We start from the raw sequence: 23912 nt of genomic DNA, 5'->3' as shown, positions 1-23912 counted from the left end.
AGTGACACAGTTCTTTCTCCAGCCCACTGGCTTGTGTGAGGCCTAAGAAACAGGGCTTGTAGCTGCCAGCCCACTCTCATGCCTCATATCTTACTGTCATATCTGAGCAGTAGGCCTACATGCTTATTGGTGCGGTGAAGTCAATGACTGTCTGGAGGATGTAAGAGATCCTGTCTGGGTTGTGATTTTGAATACTTGGCGGGGCATCTATACAACGTACTATATGCTTCAAGACAAATATATTGTTATTGGTTGATGATAGCATCCCTTTTAAGTGAGAATAATACGGTTTTGATCCCAGATCTGCTGACGCATTACAGATACAGTCTGTACACTACCACCATCTACTGTATGTCCTTTATTGTATTGAAAAACTCACTGTGATCAACATTGTTTGGCCTACTGCATCAGATTTATATAATACTGACACACTGAGAAAATAATGTTTCATGTCTCTTTTGTGTCTACAGTTTACTTGGAAGACAGCTTCATTAAATCAGGAGTCTTCAGTGTTTCAGAGCTGGTGCGAGTCTCCAGAAGTAAGTATCGCCCGTGTGGAAACCCTCCCTACTCCTGGAGCCTTTCTGAGGGTTCTGTAACTATCCTCCATACTTTTGGTTCTGTAACAGCCCTCCATATTGTTGGTTCTGTAACAGCCCTCCATATTGTTGGTTCTGTAACAGCCCTCCATATTGTGGGTTCTGTAACAACCCTCCATATTGCTGGTTCTGTAACAACCCTCCATATTGTGGGTTCTGTAACAACCAAGCAGGGAGCAGCAGTGTTGCAGTAAATCCAGTTGAGCAAGTCCACCCTTCTAGAACACGGGAGAAGTGCCTTTATATCTGCATGTTTGTGTTTGTATAGACATGCCTGCCCTCGTGAACACGAGGACCGATTCCAGGAACCTCTGTTCTCTGCTAGATGAGGACAGCGCTTCCCTAAGGCATCATGTAGCTGGAACACCTTCCCTGCAGGATAGGGTGGCCTGGGACATTCCCAAGTAGAACACAACACTTTGTGAACCAACTCATGGTTTTGCCAAGTTAAAGAGGGCAACGTTCTTCATTATGGTCACCAATGTTTTAGCCAGCCACAAATGTAATATAGCTAGTCAGTTGATTTAGCTTTGATGAGTTAGAACAAGCCTTTTGATACGGATGGGCTTCCGCTGCAGTAACTTAAACCTGCCAAACATTTGACATGCTAATTATTTGTCTTGTAGCCAAAGTTAGCCCTTTTTCTTGTTGTAGAGAGACAGACAGAAAGAAAAGAGAGAATGTTGCTGGTTCCCCGGGGTAGAAATCCCATGGCCAGGGCATGATTGGAGGTTGCCCGTGCCAGTTTAGCGGCTGCCGCAGCTCATGCCAGCGGTGAACCTCAGACCACAACAGAGAGCACCACACACTTCAGTCTGTCAGTGACTCCCAAACCAGCCACACGGCGCTCCACACTGCACTCCCTCTCAAGCTGCTCTGCAGTCAGGCCGCTCTCTGCTGCGTGGGACTCCCAAACCAGCCACACGGCGCTGTTTCTCCAGCTGCGTCTCTTCAGTCAAGAGAAAGACGGTGCAGCACAAATGTGTCTTCAAAGACTTTCCTCACCTCCCTGAAACAATGCTCTTACTTCAAGCCGGAGAGACAAAACAAGCTTCACTGTAAAACTATACGTGTTTACAGTGAGTGTTATAATGCAGTGTTACAGACTTGGCAGTTGATGATTATACTGTTTAAGTACTTGACCAAATTAGTGAGGACTTATTTGAATGTGCCAGCTAGAGATGGGACCAATCTTAAGGCTGTTGGGTTTGGCTGCAACCCAGTTTTTTTCATGAGAAGAAGGCAGAATATTGCTGGGAATGTACACATGCAAACTCAATGTCATCCTCACCTTGGTGGAGTTCCATGTTATATGTCTGTAATTGTTGGGTTACTGGAATTGTCATCATCATTATTTTTCACTTATTTGGATTAATCAAAGTACATTCTTTTGGTATTTCTGTTTAAATGCCAACTAGCCTGCATTTGTAAAGATATTCAGATATTTCAAAGATAATTACTTAACTAATATATTCTTTTCACCTTGATTATATACAGCAGTGAAAAAAAAAAGGAATAGTACAACAAGAACACTTGTACTGCGTGAATGACAAACACGGACATGCTAAATGACTAAAATGACTAAATGTAAATGTTCTCTTCTCTTTGTTGTGTCTACAGCTCCCATCACCCAAGGAGCAGGGGTGAACTTCTCCATGGCAGACATGCCTAGTCAGCCGTACTACCATGACCTGAACTCCAGCGTGGGGCTGCACCGCTCCCTCTCCTCCCCGCCTGGCAGGTCAGTCTGCTGGCCTCGCTGCTCACACATGAACCCCCTTTGTTCTGGTTCACTTAAATACCATAACCATCCACTAGAGCAATGGTCTTCAACCCTGGTTCTCAGGGCCCACTGACCTTTTTTTATGTTTCTCTGCTCCAACACACCTGATTCAAATGAATGGGTTGTTATTAAGCTCAGGTGTGTTGGAGCAGGGAAACATCTAAACATACCAAGCAATGGGCCCTGAGGACCAGGGTTGAAGACCACTGCACTGGATACTAGAACATGGCTGTCAAATACGGACACATATGCAACATCAGGTCGCACGCTCCGACAGTGCATGTGACTGAACGTGACTTAACTCATGATATCGATTGATTTGATCTTGAAAACACTTCATATAATGTGTGCTGGTTACATCTGACCTGTTCTTCGTCCCCCTTAGCAAAAGGCCCAAGACGATAAACATTGAGGAGAGCATGGAGACGAGTCCCCCAGGGCCAGACTTCTACTCCTCCCCCAGCTCTCCAGCCAGCGGCAGCAGAACCTGGCACGAGAGAGAGCAAGGTGACGAGCCGCTCAATGTGAAATGTGCCACGAAAGGGACGGAGAAAGGAGTCTCATTTTTGATCATCTCTCGATATGTATCCTCTACTACCTACAATATGTAGGACAGAAATGTGCCTTTTATTTTGAAAACGATACAATTTTGAAGTGAGGTAGGTGTGGTTTGAAATAGCTGTAGATGTGCATGTTGTTGGCTCAGTCGCTGGGCCTGCCAACCCTACCAGTAACAGAGCGAGAGAGAGAGGCACACAGAGGGAGTGAGAGAAGAGAAACAGAAGGGAAGTAGGGAATCTCTTGAATCCTCTTTGGCCTTGTCCTCTGCTGGCTGGAGAGTTCTTCCTCTCATGATGGGGTCGATAGATAAGCTAGGTGGCGGAGCCTGAACAGCAGTGCAGGGAACGGTATAGAAAGAGATAGGGTGCGAGATGGAAAGACAGAGAGAGAGCATCCCAACATGTCACAGCAGCACCATTGTTGTTAGCATGTATGTCAAGCAGTTACTCCTTACGCAGACCATGGAGAACTGCAGCATCCATAGGGTTTAAACCGCTTCTCTCACGCAATGGAGCGTTTGATGTAACACACAAGCTTTTCTGGAAGCGGGTTGAGGTGTGTGAGGAGTCCAGAGGTACTGCGTGTTGAGGACGATGAAAAGTTGTCCCACTGAGATCGTTTGCGTTTGTGTTCCCCAGCAGACATGTCTTCTCCCACCATGAAGAAGCCCGAGAAGCCCCTCTTCAGCCCCACCTCCTCACAGGACTCCTCCCCCAGACTCAGCACTTTCTCCCAGCACCACCCCGGCCTAACAGGGGTAGGACACAGTGGTAAGCTCTGGAACCGATCCCTCGGGCAGCAACTTAGACCCATTTGACCCACTTAATTCACGTTTGCCGACCCAAGTTTTCTTTTGATGTCGACTCACGTTTGTGCTGTCTTCGGGAAGCTCTCATTCGCTCTGTTCTCTCCTTCCTCTCTTTGTGATGTCAGTTATTTCGACCCGGAGTCCCCCTCCCCATTCGCCTCTGCAGTTCTCTGCCTCTGCCATTCTGCCCCCGGCCCCGGCCCCCTACTTCTCACACCCCACCATCCGCTACCCGCCTCACCTCAACCCTGCCGACTCGCTCAAGAGCTACGTGCCACCGTACGACCCGTCCAGCCCGCAGAGCAGTCAGGTTGGTAACACCATCGGCAATTTCATAAAGATAGAAGCAGCTTTTCCTCATTAATGTATTGTACAGTTTGCTGCTTCCAATTGGTCTTTTGAATAGGGATGGGGGAAATACGTGACTTGTATCACTGTACGTTTACCAATGTTGGTTGGGGGTTTTAGCTTAATTAAATAGTGGGTTTTGTGATGGTGAGAGGGCTCACACATGACACATTCTTACGTGTTGAAACACTTTAAATAAAAGGTTATGATGTGGCTTCAGCTCTTTCCTTCTCATAAAAAGGAAACCGTAAAGTAAAGTAACTCAATATTCAAAAGTAAACAAAGGCAACAAAAAAAAATCATAACAAATTTACAGAAGCGCATAACTTTGTGTTTATTTGGTATTTACGATCAAACAGTGGACTTTCTGCATTGGGTTTAACACTGAGTCTAGTGTTTGAGAGAAAGACAGGGGGGGGGGTGGATCTCTATGAGATGAGAAAGCCGTGAGATATTTATGTGAGTTTTATATCCCCGCTGTTCTCACTGTAAACAAAGGGCCCATACACGGCCAGATCGCCAGATCTCGAGAGAAAACCGCAGGGAATCATAAAGGTCGTAAATATTTGCCGTTGCCGGGGCCCGGCTCTTTTACAGAATTAACTGGCCCTCTGCTGGGGTGCTAGCAGGAGGGGGGAGGGGGGAATCGAGGGGGAAGGAGGGGAGGGACGGGAAAGGAGGAGGAAGGGGGGAATGGAAGGGAAGGGAGGGGAGGAGGGTGTGGGGTGGGAAGGGGAGGGAGGGATGGGAAGGGAGGAGGGTGGGGAAGAGAGGGAGGGAGAGGAATGGAGTGGGGAGGGAGGGAGGGAAGGCATGATGGAAGGGAGGGTGGAGGGTTGGACGGTGGGGAGGGAAGAGGGGAGAGAGGGGGGACTCTGCAAATAACACAGCTCCTATAATGGACGGGCGCCAGGATGTTTTATGCTTTAACGCAGATTATATTACACTCTAATTAAACTTTCTATTCACATTTGAAGGAACCCTGTAGACACGATTCTTTTCCATAGAGGCTGTTTGAGGTTTGAACTCAGGGCGCAGAGGAATGAACTGAAGACTGTCTCCAACTGTCTGCAAGAGTAGTTCCCCCCGCCCCCCCAAACCTCACATTCCCTGACCAAAACCCGCCAAACACCTAGATAGATCATTTTTAATAGTTATTTTATATGAATAAAACTTTTCTTCTGGTAAAAAAAAGTTTTTGCTCAGTGTAAACTTGGATGTATTAATACTTTGATTCTACACTATTTTGTGTAGATACCAGATACCAAATGCACAATTGTATATATTGTTAAACAATATCATGTTTAAAACAGTTACTGTAGGTAACATCTAAAGCATCTCATTTTTCTCATCTCATCAAGTCATCTGTGATAAACATAGTAAAACAGAAATTCCAACTATTATTTCACTACAATTATCTTCTAATAAGTAGTGGAATAGTAGCAATATTAATACAACAAGTATTCCAAGCATCACACAATCCTTCCAATCCAATACTCATTCCTTTTGTGAGACCAAAGATCAGGGTGCAGAATGCTGTTGTGTGACCTGTCTTGTCTCCTGTTCCCTCGCAGCCCACCAGCAGTGGCCAGGGGGGGGGGAAGGTCCCAGGTCACTTCACCCCAGTCCTGGCTCCCTCTCCTCACCATGGATCTGTGAGGCCTGTGTCTCTCTCCATGCCAGATACCAAGCCCATCGCCACATCATCAGAAGGTGGGTCTTCTCTTCCCCACGGCGTACTACTCATTTACAAGTTGATCACTCATATCTGGTTTTCACCTCATTTGAAATCATGCCTTTCATTTGAGGAACTTTCACTTTAGCACCCAATGAAGTAAAACTTCATTTGATAGCTTATGACTAATAACCTTAAGGAGTTCAAAAGGAACATTTTCTCCAACTCTATAATCGTCTAAAATGTGTATTTGTGTATTCGTTAGGCTACTCAGCCCCAGGCACCCCGACAACCAATCGTTTTGTTGGACTGAGCCCCAGAGACCCCGCCTTCCTGCATCAACAACAGGTGAGACGTTGAACCCTTTTACACAAACCCTCCATCTCAAAGGACAAGACATCATCCCTTTTCTCTGATCCGAAACAGCCACTGTACGTACAGTACAGAGATACATTAACAAGTACTACAGTCACTATACACAGCACACCATACCTGCCCTGACTCTGTGACATCCCTATTTAAATCAAGAAGACCATTTGAACATGCATGCGAGGTGATCGTAGTTTGAAGGAACAGTTTCCAGATTTAGGAGTTTGCAGTTGGACGGTGGATTTTACGATCCACACATTTGTGACTTTATCTAATAAGTATGTTACTGTATATTCTGTATGGGCAGAATATACAGTTCCCCCTCCATTCTTTGTCTTTGTGCAAGTCTTTAAGATATTTAACTGTGTAACTGGCATCAATTATGTTGTCAAAGGTTGAAGACATATTTGGTGCTCGCATTCTTGTGGCTTTCTCTCTGAAACAGTTCAGAAACTACAGGTCTTATTCTAAGAGATCAGTATGTCAGTTTGAATAGCTCTCTTTAAGCCCTCTAAAATGATTGATGACACAATCTATCAGGAAGAAGACATTGGAGAATAGTTTCAGTTAACATACAAACAATTGTATTTCATGTTGTTGCTTAGCGTGGATTGCTTTGTTGAGGATTTTTGCATTGCCTTACAAACAAGGCTGCAATTTGCTCATGGCCTTGAAATATTGTAGAAAAGGTTCCATAACCCATGTTGTGTTCACTGTAGTTAAGATTGATGTCATAACGAAAGACACACACACAGCTGGACTGTTTGGTGGTGTTTGGCGTCTCGGGGCTGTCGTTGCGGTGCCTGGGCCCATGCTGCGGCTGGAGTGTGTGAGGTTGGGAGTGTCGCGGCAGCTGGAGTGTGTGAGGTTTTGAGCATTGCTGTGGCTGGAGTGTGTGAGGTTGGGAGCATCGTGGTCCAGAATGGTGGGAAAGGGTGTGTTTCGCAGCCAGCCCCTCCTCGTCAAAACAGCTGGTCCGCGGCCAAGGGTTTTCCAACCACAGCTAATTGAATGCATCTGCATGCGGCTACATAATAATCACTGGTTTCTCCTCCGCCTGGTTTCCTCAGCAGATGATGACAAAGCCTTCCTCTGTTGCTCTCCCCAGTTTGGCTAAGGTAGAGCAGGCGGAAAATGTGAAGTTTTGTTAATGATGGGATGTTTTTTTCCTATGATGGAGGATTATTTGGCCAGTGTTGCCAGAGTTTGTAGTCTGTTCTTTCTGGTAGCCGTGCTATGTTTATCCGACAAACTAGTGATGTCACTACTTCTTACAAGTTTCACTCCTAGCTAGACAGTACCACCGAATTAATTTGGACTAAAAGCAAACAAATTTTTGAAAATAGTATTGGCAACACATTACATTAAGGTTACATCAAGTACCATGTAACTACATAGCAATGTCTATAATAAAATGTTAGGTCCATAGGAATTTTTATTTAAATAAATAGAATTAAATGTAAGCAGTAGAGGTCATTACAAAAGGGTAAGAAGGGGCAGTATGGGGGAGGGGTATAAGGGATAAGTGGATGTTGAAAAGGGGCAGCTGAACATGAATGAAAAAACAAACATCCGTGGGAAGCCAAACCCGTCCCATACCATATAACCTGCACTGCTAAACCTGAGGATCAATTTAGCACTATAAATATAGGTCCAATATGTGGTTGGGTTGGAAAAAACTGCTCTTTTACACACAAAAAATCTAATCGTTATGATAATTAATTGTTTATATAATAGGCCCATCCCATGAATTTACATTTATCAAAAATCCTTTTGTCATCGTATCAAATTAGGTTAGGTACCAACCAGGAACTCCCAGTGATACTGTAAGTAACTGAACCATCATGGATGCTACTATACAGTATGATCCAATGAATTGGCCTAAACCTCATCATCGAAACGTAAAACCATTAGTAACACGCCAACAAATATATACATACAGAAATCTATAGATCAGTCTAATAAAGATGGATCAATATGTGGACGAGAGAATTCCCATGTAGTTAGTGTGCAAATACCTGTAGGGCAAAGTTCCTTGCGTGGACATGAACATGTACACCTAGTTTTATTATGATAGTTTAGACTCCCTTTCAAGTCACACCCATTTGGCCAATATTGGCCATGTTATTTGAGATACGTGAAAGGATATTTGAAGTTGTACTTTTGAAGACCTTGTGATAGAAGATATTTTGAACCAGGTTTGGTGCACAATAGTTAGTTGATTAAAGAAAACACTTTATTATTTATTTAGTAAATCATAGTTCATGTTAAACAGTCCAGTTTTTTTTTTTACCTCATTAGTCAAATCGTGGAGGAACTATAACCTTACAAAGGTGTTCTACCCTGTACTACAGCGCCACTAGGTGGTAAAATGTATGGCAAGGTGTAACCTTAACCAGCAGAGATTTGTGTTCCAAGATCAAACTACCCCATAGGAAAATAAAAAAACATAAAAAGGCAGAGAATGAATACAGACTCGGACCCTCAGGGGTCCTGAACTTCAAACACAGACAGCCTCCTTCACACCTGCTCTATACGTCTTAGATACAAAATCTGTGAAAACTCTGAATTCATCCCTTGGTGAACTCCTGGGAATGCAATTCTTGTGGGAACCGTCCATGATCAGATGTCATTTTTCATTATCTAAAGAAGGATGCTAATCCTCAATCTGCTGCCTCTGTTTGTGTACTCTCCCTGGCACGTTCCCGCGCCCCGCTAGCCGCGCTGCTCTGTTCTGACAGCGCCGGTGGACAGATGGCTCAGAGGAAAGAGCCTCCGAGCACAGAGAGCGCTGGCACGTCTTGCCAGGCCCTCGCAGCCTTGTGAAGTTAGCTTGTCCACGTTGTTCAGTTGTTCCTGAATGTGTGAACAACAGTTTTGGTGGTTTGCCTCCCGAGCTTTCCACGCTATACAGAAAGGGGTTTCATGTACTACATGTACGACATCGTATATGATGAATGAATGTAGGAACACTAAATGGCGTGGTCTGGAAATTCATTCACTTTTTCTCTTTGTTTCAAGTTGTAGGTTAAACTTTGCAAGAAATGGCATGTCTTTGTCTCTGAATGGTTTTGTATGTTGAATAGGAAAAAATATTTCTCAAATGAATTGTTCACTGAGCAACAGAACACACTTAACGTACAAAGCTTCAATTGAGATTTCATTGAGTTTTAATTTATATTAATCATGCTCTATCAAAGGCTTACAAGCCATATAAAGCAATATAAATTAACAGAATGTTGTCACCAATTACCATGCACCTGCCTGCTTTAGAACCTTTGTTCCATTGATTTCCAATCAAGTGCTTTCACACCCTAATCATAGTCCCAATCTGAAACCTGGCAAACAGTTTTGGATTCTTGTGCATGGGCAATGCCCATGCAGTGTGGGAATCAGATGGATTTTCTGTGGATAATGTGTAGAGGAGTACATTTGCATACACATACATAGTTACAGTAAGAAGAATAGAGTAAAGGTCTGGATGGATTGGTGAGACTGTAGATATGATTTGGAATGTCTTGTGTGTGTGCACAATGCATGGACTGTGCGTGTGGGTGTCAGTGATTGTATTGACACATTACCCACCCCATCCTCTGGATGTATCTGCAGTTACCTTTAGATTCATGTGCCCCCTCCCCAAAGCAGGCAGATGCATGCACCATAAGAAGTGCATGAGCCCACAGGCTAACTCTTAGCACCGTCCCGATTTTTGAGCGACTGACCATTTGACATGACTCACACTTAAACTGTAAAACTAACCCCTTTTAAATTCCAGGTTAGCAACTGAGAATGTACTACCTATTGTGACATGCATGTTCTATGTTCTTCATTTTCAAACCTTTTACATATTTTAACATAAGTACAGATTTTTTTATGTTGAGATGAAATCATTATTGTTTAGTATGGGAGCCAGGGGCTTTTGTTGTTTGTATTGAGGCTGCTTCAGGCTCTATTGCATGCATTTTGTTGTCTAGTGAAATCAAAGTAGAAGTTGTCCTGGCCCGTATCTGACTGCTAGGTTTTAATTGACAGCTGAGGATATGTGACTGGACCATGACTCAAAACGGCAGGCATTATGGCACCAGTGCCAGTGAGGATACTTTGGGGATTGCTTGGCAAAGGTAACGTTCATCATTTTCAACCATTTTTCTTTCATTTTCTTTTCTTTATTTTTGTATTTTTACAGCCTGTTGGCCAAACACACACATGCACAGATATGGCGGATATACTTGGCCACTTGTGTACGGAATCACAAACGTGCACACACTCACACATTATTGGCATATATGACTGTGAAATGATATGCTGTGAAATGACTTGTTACTGTATGTGTGTTAACTAATTACACTATGAATACATGCATGTTTAGTATACTCTGTAATCTTCAAATTAAGTACAACTTATTAAGTGATACTTAATTTAACATTTGAAATGTGCAAATGTTTTGATCAAATTCCCTTGAAGCATTTACCGTAATTTTCTGCTCGATCATTTCCTATAACATCCACGCAGTTCCTCGAAAGTATGGGATTTAAGAAAAAGGAATTCTTTGCTTTCTTTCTTTCACACTCATTTCGTTTTCATGACCGGCTTTCACACCCAGGAAAGCCTTTCGTAGGTTGAGCAAAGGAAAAAACAAGCCATAACCAGTTAAGAGTCTTGTCTTTTTACACATGCATAACTACTCTACGGAACCTACATAATCCCCAACCAGTAAGATCCTGGCCAGCCAGCACACACAGCTAATGTAATCACCTCACTTCAACTGCAGTGAGACAGGAAAGAGGGGTAGTTAGCGCCCCTCAACTCTCACCAATGTAGCAACCTCCTGGGACCCAGCTGTCTGAAGGCGCTAATATAATTACCACATCAGGTATTGTTACAGAGGAAAGATGAGGGATGCTTGGTGGCTATATCCTGTAATACTTTAGTCGCTATGCGTGCATTTTGGTGCACGCTATGCGCTGAACATTTTGGTGGAACAGAGTATTTCCTAATATTCGTCTGCATGTGTCTGATCCTCTTTCATCAGTGATGACAGCGGCTTTCCTTCTGATTTTAGTTGGGAAAAGACTCAACTTTGATTCAGATCAGAATCGTAGACAAAATTGAAATCCACTTCAGTAACTGCGCTTATCGTATTAACTTCTGAAATGTTTAGATACACAAAAAATAAATAATGTGTCTGTGAGTCGCACATGTTCGTCTTCGTTCAAGATCCAAATGAAAAGGCTGCCAGACTTGCATGTTGCCATTTGCCAGGAAATGGGTCAGCAATCCATTGAGATGCCATTAGATAATCTAATTTGGAGGCTAATCCTTAAATGAAGCAGCCTGCAGACCAGAGCTGCACTCCTAGGGACAAGAATGAGTTTGGTTTGGGAATTTGGAGCTGGATGGGGTCAAGGGAGGCAAGTTTTGAGGTTACTTGGGGGGAGAGCATCAGGATTCTGGATGTTTGGTGCCAAAACCACCTGTAGTCATGCGGTTTTGATTTGACATGTTTTTGAAGGGAAAGTATTCATGCAACATATTTAATCTATAAATCTGTAGATTTAAGTAAATTACTGTATATACCCAGATACAGTGGTACTGTCTTTGTCACACACCTGAGCAAATGTTTAATAAGAGAGAGAGAGAGAGAGAGAGAGAGAGAGAGAGAGAGAGAGAGAGAGAGAGAGAGAGAGAGAGAGAGAGAGAGAGAGAGAGAGAGAGAGAGAAAGAAAGAAAGGGGAAAAAACGGGTAAAGAACATAGAAGGAAAAGGATCCTGCGCTGGCCTGCTCAGCATGCTCTTTGTTCAGCAAGGTAGGAAAAACGTAATCTCTCATTTCCTGTCAGAGGATTTTTAGCAGGGTAGTGATGCAGTGGTAGAGAGAGAGGGAGAGAGAGAGAGAGAGGCTGTGAAGACAAGGGAAGCTGGTGCATAGAGAAATTGAGGAGGTAGCAAGGGGGGGGCGGTCTGTGATACAGAAAGGCAGAGATGAGGGACATGACTCGTTGGCAGGAAGCCTGTCCAGAAAGCCTGCGAAGCCTTGCCTCGATGTTTAACTCCTTCTCATCCAAACACTGTATGTCATCTGTTCTTTTCCATTCATTTTTTGTTTGTATACCGTTCTTCCTGATATTGCAAAGTGACAAATGGCTTCACAGTTACCCACAGATCAACAATGACATCAAAACAAACTCTTAAGAAAAGACAAGGAAAAACTCCTATTGATAAAATGCCAATGAGTGTGTGTTATTATAAAATTAGATCCTACCTTGGGATCTGTGTCAAAATACAGCTTGTTTATTTGTGACCCCTTAATGGTTAATGAAAGACTTCTTTTTATCTGGTTAGTTGGAAATGAGGATAAAAAGTTGGGAAATCAAGATATCCAACTTTCCAAAATACTGGTTGTAGGTTGACTGTCTTAGCCTGAGTCATACAGTGATATTTGGATTGGTTAATAGAGAATGTTATGATGTTTAAAATAACTCTCTGTCTCTCTATCTCACTCCACAGTCCTGGTACCTGGGCGAGCTTAGTTCCATTTCAAGTGTCGAACGGGACTCCGATTCTACCAACAAATGTCCAGAACTACAGCATAAACATCATTGGTGAACCCATTCTTCATGCTGAGACAGGCAACTGAAGAACCCCACCTGGTGCAGCACACCGGGTACAAAACCAGCAGGCAAAGCAATCTTCCCTCCCTTCCCTTGGTCACCTAGCCCTTTCCCTGAGGGACTCTGGCCAAGAAGACTCCAGTGGGTTTGTCAGCATCCTATTCAGGTCTGCTTTAACCCCCTGCCCGTCAGATGTTGTGTGTGAAGAACTTTTCGATCCATTCAAATACTGTGATGTATCCTGTACATTTTTTAGATGCCTTAATGTTTTTGCATGACACTCTAGTAGTCTGTAGTGATGGTTATTTTCATTTTCATGTTGGTAGTTACAAGATTTGGGGTTTACAAGCAGGTAAATTGATCTGCACACACAATGGCTGCCTGGTCAATGTTCTAAACTTGTCAAGTTTGACCTTAAACCTTCTTAATATCTGGTGCCGTTGGCAAACAATTCACTTTGTATCTATAGGAGCAGATCATACATTATTGTGTTTTCACCTAAATTTCAGTTTGTGATAAAAAAAAGTGTTCAAATGTTTTCAACTTGTTTAACCTGTACTGCTATGTCCAAGGTTACCACAAACAACTACAGTAAAAGTTAGGAACTTGATGCAGTTTTTAAACACTACCTTAGGTCAGGGAACCTTGACCTTCTTTCACAAGAATTTGGGTCTCCTTTAAAAAAGGATTTAAAAAGATGAAAAAGTTAATATCTCGAAAGAGGCAAGTGCAATTACATTTTTGAAGGGAAGCTATCAGTCTGTCAGCCCTAAGACTCTAAAGGAAGGGGGATAAATATTTTATAAGTAAACGTAAAATGTTCAAAAAAGCATTTTAATTGATTTTCATTAACATTTTTCGTTTTTATATATAAAAAAGTCTAAAATGCTGAAATGTGATAGAAGATGAGCATTGAGCTGCCTGTGCATAACTGAGTACAAACCAGCACTTCTTTTGAGCCCTACTCTTCCTAATGGGGAGATTTTCCTATTTATTGTGAAAATTTACAGAACAAAAGTTGAAAAATGAAAACAAGTGTACAGAAATGACTTTCTTTTATGCGTTTTCACAAATTAAGAAGAGATACATTTGGCCACCTTTACTAAGATCATGTTCATGATAAAGAATATAAGAAAGGCAATATGTTGAAATATTTACAGAACCTTTACCCTACAGCAACTGTATATAGACCTTCACTTGGTGCAGTCTGAATGTCCATTTTGCATTTGTGCTACTTGATAACTCAAGTCATAGCCCCCTATGGTGGCATCCCCTAAAATCTAGAATTGTGCATGGCAGGTCCATAGCCATCGCCTCTCAGACCAGAAATATGAATAGAATACAATCTCTCCAATACTGTTGATTTGCACGATGACATAGTCTGCAATTACGTGCCTTGCCTTTAAATATAGAAACATCACTACTCTTGTTTTTGCTGCATTTATTATCATTACAGAAAAAAAAATATGATATGAACTTTTTGTACTCTGAATGAAACGTGATGTTGTTGATTTTTAACATAATTTACTACTTTATCTCACAGTTACATTGCATATCAAGGTTGTGTATAGTCGCCGCTCTAAAGTTTATAATCAACCAACATCATGTTTTCAGTATTTTGGTGGATTTTCTAATAACCTTCCATTTTTTGTTTTTCTATTTTTGTCATTTTTTTTAATCTTCCAGTTACGTTTGAGGAGGGAGAGATTCAGATCTATGAAAATTATGCAATACCAAGTTTTGCCTATGTAGGTAGTGCTTATAGATTTGTCAATTATTAGGAGCTAGTTTGGAGATAGACCATGTTGTAATGCATTTATTTTGTTGATGTTGTTGTTGCTAATGATGATGATGTTGTTGATGGTGTTCTTTTTTTTTTATTGACCAAAGTGGGGACTGCTCTCTATGCAGGATATGATAAGGTCTTTTGTGTACTGAGTGATGGAGTATTTTTTTATTCTTAGTTGGGTGCAGGGGCATTTTTCTATACTTACACCCTGTCTGTAAACACTGCACCAGGGGTCTTGTGAGACTGCAAAGTCACTGTTCTGTCTACTGTGACACAGGTATCTTCATTTAAAACTTCCCACTGAGGGTGCTAGCTTGTGACATTGAAGGACCTCATTTTCATAGGAGAGAGGGCTTGACTTGAGTGTGACAATCATTTATACATTTCTTCTGCTAAGAAAATGTTCACCTTAATGAGAAATTCTAATTCGTACTGCCGAACTGCAATTGCAAAAGGAAATCAAACCGCAATTATGGAAAGCCATGTTGGATTGCCACTGTATACAGCAATCTCAGAGCATAAATCCTACACACAATACTGTGCCATCCAATATTAAGCTACTGTATTCAATTCCCAAGTAAATGCCTTAAAAATCTCTAATTAAGTGACCTGTAGAATATGCACTACAATCAATATAAGCATATGACACCTGTTCCAGTCCTCTTAATAAGCTTGGTTCCAGCAAGCCTTCACTTATTATTTGTAATTGTATGTATATATGCACTAGTTTCATCACTTCCAGGGACATCATTCCCCTTTTGAGTGGTTTAGAATGGAGCCTTGTATTTTATGTTAAAAGCTGTGGCACAGAGAACATCTATTTTCTTCATGCAGCATTATGTTCAGATATAACTAATCAGTAAAATGGGAATACATCAATGTCACACCCTAATGCCATATTGAATTACAAGCATTGTTGCTATAATACGAGTCAGGAATCATGAAAGTAGATGGGGAGGGTGAGCGTATGAAGAGCTCGCTGTTAATGTGGCTTTCCTGCATGAGCGCAAACTCACTTTCTCATCGGGACTCTACCAACACAAGAGCAACCTTATAGCAACTCAGCATTTAAAATGTTCCTGTTTTCTGAATCAAGCCCTGTCTGTAATCCCAACCTTCGCCATGTGAACTCACGCCTTAACTCTACCTGTAGTACATGTGCACCTGTAAATGCAGACCATTTCTCTTATGCATTTCGCCTACTTGGAGAATACCAGTCATTCGTTGATATTCAACGTTCATGAGATCTAGACATGCAACCTAATTACAATTTTGACATGTAACATAATTGCATTGGTACCGTGATGTAGACATTGACCAGTATTGCCAACTGACAAACTTCTGTGAGAATGTGCTTGATCTTTGAAATGTGATCGGGCTGCAATCTCAAAAGGCCTATGAAAATACAATTACATTAGAACAAACTAATAGCACTTAACACATAGGCATTCGTCTTCAAACATTTTGTTTAAAATATAACAAGATAATCTAAAAGGAACATAAAATAAAATGAATCAAAGGCCATATTCAATCAATTTATAGTACTCCTACATAGCACTAAAAAAGTAGTACTTTTCTGATTAAAACAGAGACCAATCGACATTGCACATATTACATTTTGCACTCAATGCCAACAATTGTGAAAGTTCAAACACCCTCTAATGCTTTGAGAAAGCAGAAAGTTGAAATAACTCAAGTCAAGCTTAATCTCTCCTCCTTCATCCAAGATGCCTGTTATAACAAAAACAAAACAAACATTTAAAGTCACCCTGTTTTTATGTGCACTGTTCTGTGTTTTATTTTTATTTTATTGTATTCTTATTTGTTTGCTAGTTTTTTGTGCTTTGCCGCCTCTAGTTGATTGGAGACACCACAAATTAGCATTTTGTCCCTGCGTACAACTGTATGTGTCAGGGTTGTTGTGGTGGTTGTGTTGATATTTAGGGGAGGTGACTGTATATAAAGGTGAATATCATGACAGCATTGAAAGCTGGAGTCATCTGGGTTAAAATCTGTATTGGCAGCTCTTGAGTTGTGAGTGTTTGTGATATTGTGAACGTTTTCTGTAAGCAGGAATGTATGAGAGAGATAGAATGACTCTGACACTAAACAATAAGCGAAGATGAGGGTCTTTCAAACAAAAAATCTGCCTTAGGACAGGAGTTTGTACACTGTAAACTTTTTACTTTAATTTTTCTCTGAAAACCCTTGTTTGTAAAACTTTACGTATTGGGAAACATGAGCTCCATTTAAAGATAAAACATATTTTCTTTTGGAACCTAGATTTGAGTTACAACTCTCCAGGTATCCCCAAAATAATAGAGTCAAAGTATTTAATACATTTTCCATAATTCTGTCTGTACTAAGTGAAAGTATCCTATACAGAGCAGCCAATATGAAACATAATAATGAAGGGTGATGCTTGTAAAATTGTATTTAGCACTTAAACTTACAGTTTGTAAACATTTCATGACTATAAGAATTTATGGTAATCATATAGTGAAATGTGATTCAAGATTTTCAAAATCTAAAATGTATGTCCAAGATAGGTTTGATTGTGTGCTAGACCAGACAGTAAGGGATATCCATATGTAGTTATGGAGTTAACCAGGGTAATCTACATTCTACTATGCATGTAGACGTATTGTTAACTGACAAAGTCGTCCAGAGTAAGGATGTGTGGGGTTCAGATTTGAGCAAAAACAATCGCTACAATGGCGCTACCCATTGCACAATGTTTAGATTTGAGATTGGATCGCTAGTGTAACTGAGCGCTAGTGATTCAGCTCAAAAGGATTTTAGGTACAAAATCCTCAAACACTGAGCTAAGGAGGGCATTCCACACTTGGTTTCTCAGTGACCCGGAGGTGTCACTGATTCTGCACTTTCCACAACCTAGTTCAGTTGTCTGCCAGACAGAGCCTCTGTTGAATAAAATCTGCCATATACTTTCTACGGCAGGCTTCTATGGCAAGGAGAAATAATATGCTTGGTGTGGGTACTAGGAGATGGGAGCCCCTTGTAAGATTCAGGGACCTCCTGAATCTCACAGTTCCAGTAGAATACATAATAAGTGTGCCTGAATTCAGACAGATCAAGCTTTTGCAATTCTCTTAATTTAGCCCTGAAGCTAGGTTCCAGTGTTCTAGTTTTCTGTTCTATCAGTTTGTGTAACATATATTTTGGAGGATATTGTTTCTTTTTAAAGATCTCATTTATTTTACGGTTTGTACTTGGGTAAAACACTTTTTGTTGAATTACATGCATTTACAGTATAGACTTGTTGTCAGTTGTGTCTGTCAAGACACCAACAAAAATCTTCATATGCAAGGAGAACCTGTGGCACTCATGCAATATCCGTGTGGCTCTTCTGATTACACTTTAATTTACATTGATATTCATTCATTAGTAACTACATAGTAAATCTTGTGTTTATAACATTTTAGTCAAACCTGCTATGTAATTGGGTTTAACAACCTTAGGTTATTACCATAGTGGAACAAGGTGAAGTGGTTTGCTCATCAGGAGTTGGTGGATATGGGATAAGCCAAAACCGTACTAATATAAACACCCCATAACATCTTGTTCCACATTTAATAACCTACACCACTCAACTGAATAGCATGTTATTACATAGGCGTTTTATGTAACTATACTGTACAACTGCATTGCAAAAGGTAGTTTTCAGCATCCTTTTTTCCTGAATGTTTAGCGATGTGTAGGTTGGAGAAAAAAGAAAAACATATTAGCTTTTCGGGAGTTTTAGTTCTACACAAGCAATACATACAGTATATATCAGGTTGTTGTAAACAACAACAAAAAAGCCAGCATTTTATGTAATATTCCCCAAAATAAGACAAAAATATATGTATACAGTGCCTACTTGAGCTCACTATTTTAATGAGTGTCTTGTAAATAGTGGGACTTTCATCCCAGGCAAAAGAATAACAACAAAACAGAATGTGACGGACGACCTCTTCCTAATCTCTGATCTTCTTTAGGGTTTGATTCTTTGTTATTTTTCTTGTTTGGGTTGAAATGTGTTTTCTTAAGAATGTTTGTTTGTGCTTTGTCCATTTTAGAGCTCTTAGTCAGAGTGCACACATGTCATACTTGTTCTATGAGGGACAAATGTGTAGATTTGATCAAAAGTGTGTTTCTTTGAATTTTCAAGACTACATTTAGTAACAACAGTAGTAACAGGTATTGTTATTATAAAAAGAATGCTCAACGACTTGCAGGTTTGTTTTCTATTGAGTCTTGTGGCACTTTTACTTCTTCTTGGCAAACGTTGTGCCCAGTAAAGGTGAATCACGTCTTAGTGAATAACCAGAACAACATCAACAACAACAACACCAGCATAACAACACAGTATGTAATCAGTCTCCGTAGTGATTGTAGTTTATCAGCAAACGTGTGCAAAGGTCTATGTATGTATCTGAATGTACGTTTAGAGACGTTTGTTTATATCTTTTTATTTACAGTTTAGGAGCCACAGGGATCCATTGAGAACTGTATAGTGAAGGCTGTTATCCTTTCTTTTAATTGATTTAGAAACATATGCTGTAGTCAATGCCTTCAAGCCGGTTACATTTGGTGCAGGGGCAAAAAATGCCACAAGATTAGAATCAGTGTAAATAAAGGCTCAACATTTTCGTGATTGTTACTGTTATATCCAGCCTATACTGCTAGCAGCTGTTTTTACTGCAGTCAATTACTGGAAGTGGATATATTTCCTATGCAAAACTGTTTAAACAATAAAATGAGCTATGCTAAACAATTTGAATGGGGTCTTTTTTGTGCCACCAACTGCATGTACTTTGAATGGAGTCATCATAAACAGTCATGACACCTTCATAACATAACATATAGAAACCTATGTATAACACCTTCATGACATAACATATACAAACCTATGTATAACACCGTCCACGTTATCTTGCTGAACTTAGAATTTGTTTTTACTGGCATAGAGAACCTATGCAAGTTATTAGGCGTACAACAAGTTATAATGACACCATCACATGTTATACAATAACACACTGCTACAGTGAATGTAGTGTCATTGGAGATCTTATTTTTTCTATTCTCCCGACAGTTTACCAGAACAAGTAATGATATAAAACGATCAAATGTTTCTACAAAATCCCAGCTTTTGTGAATTGTCCTTTCGCCGTCATCCGATCTCTGACTCTGGTATCTTTAACAGACCTCCTTTACCTCCCTTTGCATGGTGGCCATGTTCACCTCAGAATATCTCTGCTGCATTACAGCCCGGTGCTGCGGTCACCAAGCCAAGTTCCTATCAAGACCTTGATTTATGGTACGAGATGCATTCCTAGGCCCCAGTGGGGAACGTTTAGCTGAAATATGAGAGGAGATGCAGAGAACATGCTCAGCCCAACTGACATTTTTTACTTTAGCTCACTCTTGCACCCTAAAAACAAGACTACAATGGCACAGGTTACTAAAAAAACTAAAACAAATGAACAAATAAAGACTTCAGGAGAAATAAAGGGATTTGATATTGCATCAATCATCTTCAGATATAATGTTAGCTGTGCATAATGTAGGCTTCCTCTTCCTTTCGTGATAGCAAACAAAGCATTGTTCTGTATGTTATCATCAAACCATGACAAAAAACAAAAACAACTATGTAACATAACATTGTACATTTTTTAACTTTTACCCTTCCAAATCACATTGGAACTAAATATATCACCAAAAACACCCCCAGCGGCATTTCATTCTGACAGAATGGAGCAAAGTAAAAACTGGACTGAATGATCTACCATTGCCAATACATTTCTCAACCCTGGTCCTCAGGACCACCTGCCCCACATGTTCTTGATGTTTCCCTATTCCAACACACCTGACTCAAATGAATGGTTTGTCGTCAAGCTCTGCAGAAGCCTGATAACGACCATTCATTTGAATCAGGTGTGTTGGAGCAGGGAAACATCTAAAGCCTACAGAATAGTGGGCCCTGAGGACCAGGATTGAAGACCACTGGTGTAGAGTACATTATTTTCAAAATTGCAGTTTTTCTATCCTTAACTTTAAGACTTAAGAAAGCACATGCTTATTTTAACCAACTCTGAATGATGCAGAAAAAGATGAGGTTTGTGTACTAAAAACACAATCCATGCAACTAAATGCAGCTGATTTAGCAAAGTACATCCACCATGTTTGGATAAAACCAGAACTGTTATGTAATGGGCATGATTATGGAAAACTTCAAACTTGTGAATCGCAGGTGCACATTTCATACAGCCTCTATTGTGATATTATTGTCAAGGGGTCCTATTATAATTTGTTTGGTATGGATATTTAGGCTGGCAATGAGCAGCATTGCTTGTGCTATGTGGCTCTGCAGACAATGAGGCCTTTGTGCCACCCGGGCCCCACTGCTGGGAAGGTGTCGTACACCAGTACAGCCACTTCGACAACGTCACAGCCCTTATTACAGGACAGAAATTTCCAATGTCAACCAGGTTATGATTGTGTGGCCAACTTCCGACCACTAACAATCACCTCCTCAATTAGCCGTAGGATCTCCTGACTTGACTTTGTGGATCGACAAGAAAAGGCATCCTGTCAGCTTGTATGGAAGAACAAGACAGAGACAGCGGGGAGGCCTTGGTCCTCCTTCTCTGCATGGCACCTTGACCACCAGTCAGGTCAAAAGACTGAAGCATGTACACAGATGTTGCTCTCACAGCTGATTGGGAATAAGCTACTTCTTCATCCCTCGAATGGGAAAAGTACTTTGACCCGAGATCTGCTTTTCAGAGGAATTTGTTCCTTTGGAGACAGGATAATGCTGACAGAGGGTGAGCGTAGCACCCGCCCCCTTACCACTCTCCCTCCGCCATCTGATGTGAGGGAACATGTGAGGGCGAGATTCCATCTGCCCATGGTGTACCCCAGCAGAAGGTGCAGCTAATGAGGCTTGATTTGCAAGCCGCACCTGCCTCTAATATTGGGCGCCTCTCAAACCTCTCTTCCCCAGCTCTTTCCCCCCTCTAGGTGTAATCATTGGTTAGCTTGTATGAGAGAGCCCACAGGATTGTAATCATGGACGTCATTAGCAGAGAGGGCCTGCTGCAGGGAAAGGCCTGTTGACCTGCTTCTTTCCTACTTCTCCAACTGCCATTTATCAAGCTCTTCAGTATAGACGAAGGTAAGGTCAAAAAAGGTCAATTGGGGTTTCTGTATTTACTGTAGACGTTTATCACAAATTCCTTTATAGTTGCTTTAGACGTTACCTTCAGTAACTATTTTAAGTTGTTATGAATTTAATAAGAATAATGTCCACAACACCAAAGAACAGTATGCACCAGGCGTCATGTTGTGATCCACCAAGCACAATCAACGGTTTAGCAGTTGATTACAAGAGGCATAAACCTCTCAAGCTGTAAGTGCCTTTTCTCTCCCCTAGAGAGGATAGGATAGATGTCACATCAAGCACCAGTGTTGTTCAGGGGTCTACTGAGGGCTCTGAGCCTCCGAGCGGGTGAAGGCAGCATGCAGCTGCAGCCCGGCTCCCAGACTGAAGCAAATCTCAGAGAGATCTTTCTCAGATTGGAGAGGATAACACTGCCTAATCACTGCTGCTGTGGAGTCATACGGATCAGGGTTTATGCTAGATGTGTCAAATGAGATTTTGAGTTTATTAAAAGAGTGAACTTGCGTACCAATTTTGGAAATTAACAGTGCCCTCTACTGGTGAAAAGTCTAGCCATCCACAGGATTTTACTAAATTATAAATCACAGGTTCTTCGTCGCTTGACACAACATTTTGCTAGTTGCTAAAAGCTAAAAGAGTGTTGGTTATTTGTTGCATGTTCATGTAACAGATGTTTGGTATGGTAGTGTGGTTGTTATGAAACCAAAATAAAGCAAACCAAACCTGGCTCACACAGAAAAATGACAAAAATAAAGCATTTTATATTATAAATACTCAACCTCTAAATCATGTAATTGATGCTTAATCAATAACATAAACCCGCGCACAAAGAGGTATATATGTACGTACACGCAATTTTTAAATTACACTTAAAAACATAAGTCTTGAATGGCAGCTATTGAAAATAGATTTACTCAGAGTGGTTTAATTAAGCCAAGCCAGGTAGCTGGTAAAAGCTTTTGAGTGCCACAACAGCGTAGCCGTCATTATTGACTGGATGAATCCATATGTTTTCCTTTCGGTCTTTCTTCTCTGTAATGGCTCCGTCCTGGTGGCGACCCGGGTTAGTTAGATCCTCAGGCAGGTGGTTCGAGACAGATGGGCTGAGTGTAGCAGCTCTAAATGTGTAAACTTCTCGTCTGCGTCAATCTACAAGGATGGCCCCTTCAATTATTACTGGGCCCCTTTTCATAATTAGCAGAGGCCTGGTGGGGATGAAAGCCCCTCTAATGACGCCTTTGTTGCCGCGGATCTGTGCACAATCAATGAGAGGGAATGGATGAGAAGCTCCTGCATTGTGCACCAACGTGCCTCTCGGCAACATCTCAAGGAACAATCACGCACAGTCTCAGTCCTCCGCTCATTAATATGAGTGTTCACAGAAGGACCGATGAGGGTGAGAAAGAGAGAGTGAGATCCTTGCAGCACTTGCTGTTCCCACAGGCCATAGCGACGTGATGCAGAGCTACACGGCCACAAACAATAAGCACAAAGACGGCTGGATCAAGTCCATTGTCAGAGACTAAAACAACATCGTAGACACGTAGTTCAATGAGCCTAGTCTCACTGGGGGAAGGTTATGTGCATAAACAGCTTATCTGCGGAACCTGAGTTTGTTTAAACATCAACGCCTCACATAAATGTGGTCTTGATTGACAAGGAGAATTGGGAACCAGGAACCAGCAAAGGGATTGGAGAGGATGGGTGGGCCTTGAAAGCCAGCGACTCAAAGTGGCTTCTCAGCAAGAATGCAGAGCAATTGTTGGGGTTCCTCAACACAGAACAACTATAATCTAATATAATCATCATTATAAAAACCCAGAGAAGACAGGGGTGTATGAACCTAAAGTGATGAAAGAGAGAGATAGTGCTGTGAGGTTCATCGGGCAGATCGTCAGGATGGTAAGGTTGTTTTGGAGCACTTTCAGCTCCGGCAGAGCACCAGCAGGACAGCACCCCCAGCCTTGACGTGATCAAGTGATTAGGTTCCTAGACATTATTAAAATGAGAAATTATAGATTTTAATCATGAATTAGCTTTTACTTGCCCAGAATGTCATCGGGCATCTGTCCATATGTGAAATTTGAACAAAGGTTCCAAAGAAAGATACATTTATATTTCAAAATATTAATTATTTTATTATTCAAAACATTAATTATTTTGAAAATGTATTTCCTTCT

At 41.3% G+C, this 23912-nt stretch overlaps 1 protein-coding gene across 11 annotated transcripts in view; it reads left to right on the top strand.

Moving 5' to 3' along the window:
• Positions 1-23912, top strand: part of LOC136967898 (nuclear factor 1 B-type-like) — a 107033-nt gene that overhangs the window by 35758 nt on the left and 47363 nt on the right. For 2 of the 11 annotated variants that reach the window (XM_067261887.1, XM_067261884.1), the window contains exons 4-12: positions 471-539; positions 2220-2340; positions 2768-2889; positions 3585-3713; positions 3877-4061; positions 5674-5812; positions 6040-6122; positions 10176-10264; positions 12651-19323. In XM_067261887.1, coding sequence (XP_067117988.1) covers positions 471-539; positions 2220-2340; positions 2768-2889; positions 3585-3713; positions 3877-4061; positions 5674-5812; positions 6040-6122; positions 10176-10264; positions 12651-12780 — 1067 coding nt within the window. In that variant the 3' untranslated portion in view covers positions 12781-19323. Of the gene's footprint in view, positions 1-470; positions 540-2219; positions 2341-2767; positions 2890-3581; positions 3714-3876; positions 4062-5673; positions 5813-6039; positions 6123-7941; positions 7970-10175; positions 10265-12650; positions 19324-23912 lie in introns of those variants that run through there. The other 9 variants (XM_067261885.1, XM_067261883.1, XR_010879543.1 and 6 more) reach the window with 8 other exon arrangements.

Source organism: Osmerus mordax, chromosome 23 (genome assembly GCF_038355195.1).
Source record: "Osmerus mordax isolate fOsmMor3 chromosome 23, fOsmMor3.pri, whole genome shotgun sequence".
NCBI lineage: Eukaryota > Metazoa > Chordata > Actinopteri > Osmeriformes > Osmeridae > Osmerus > Osmerus mordax.
This window is presented reverse-complemented; position numbering and strand designations above follow the sequence as displayed.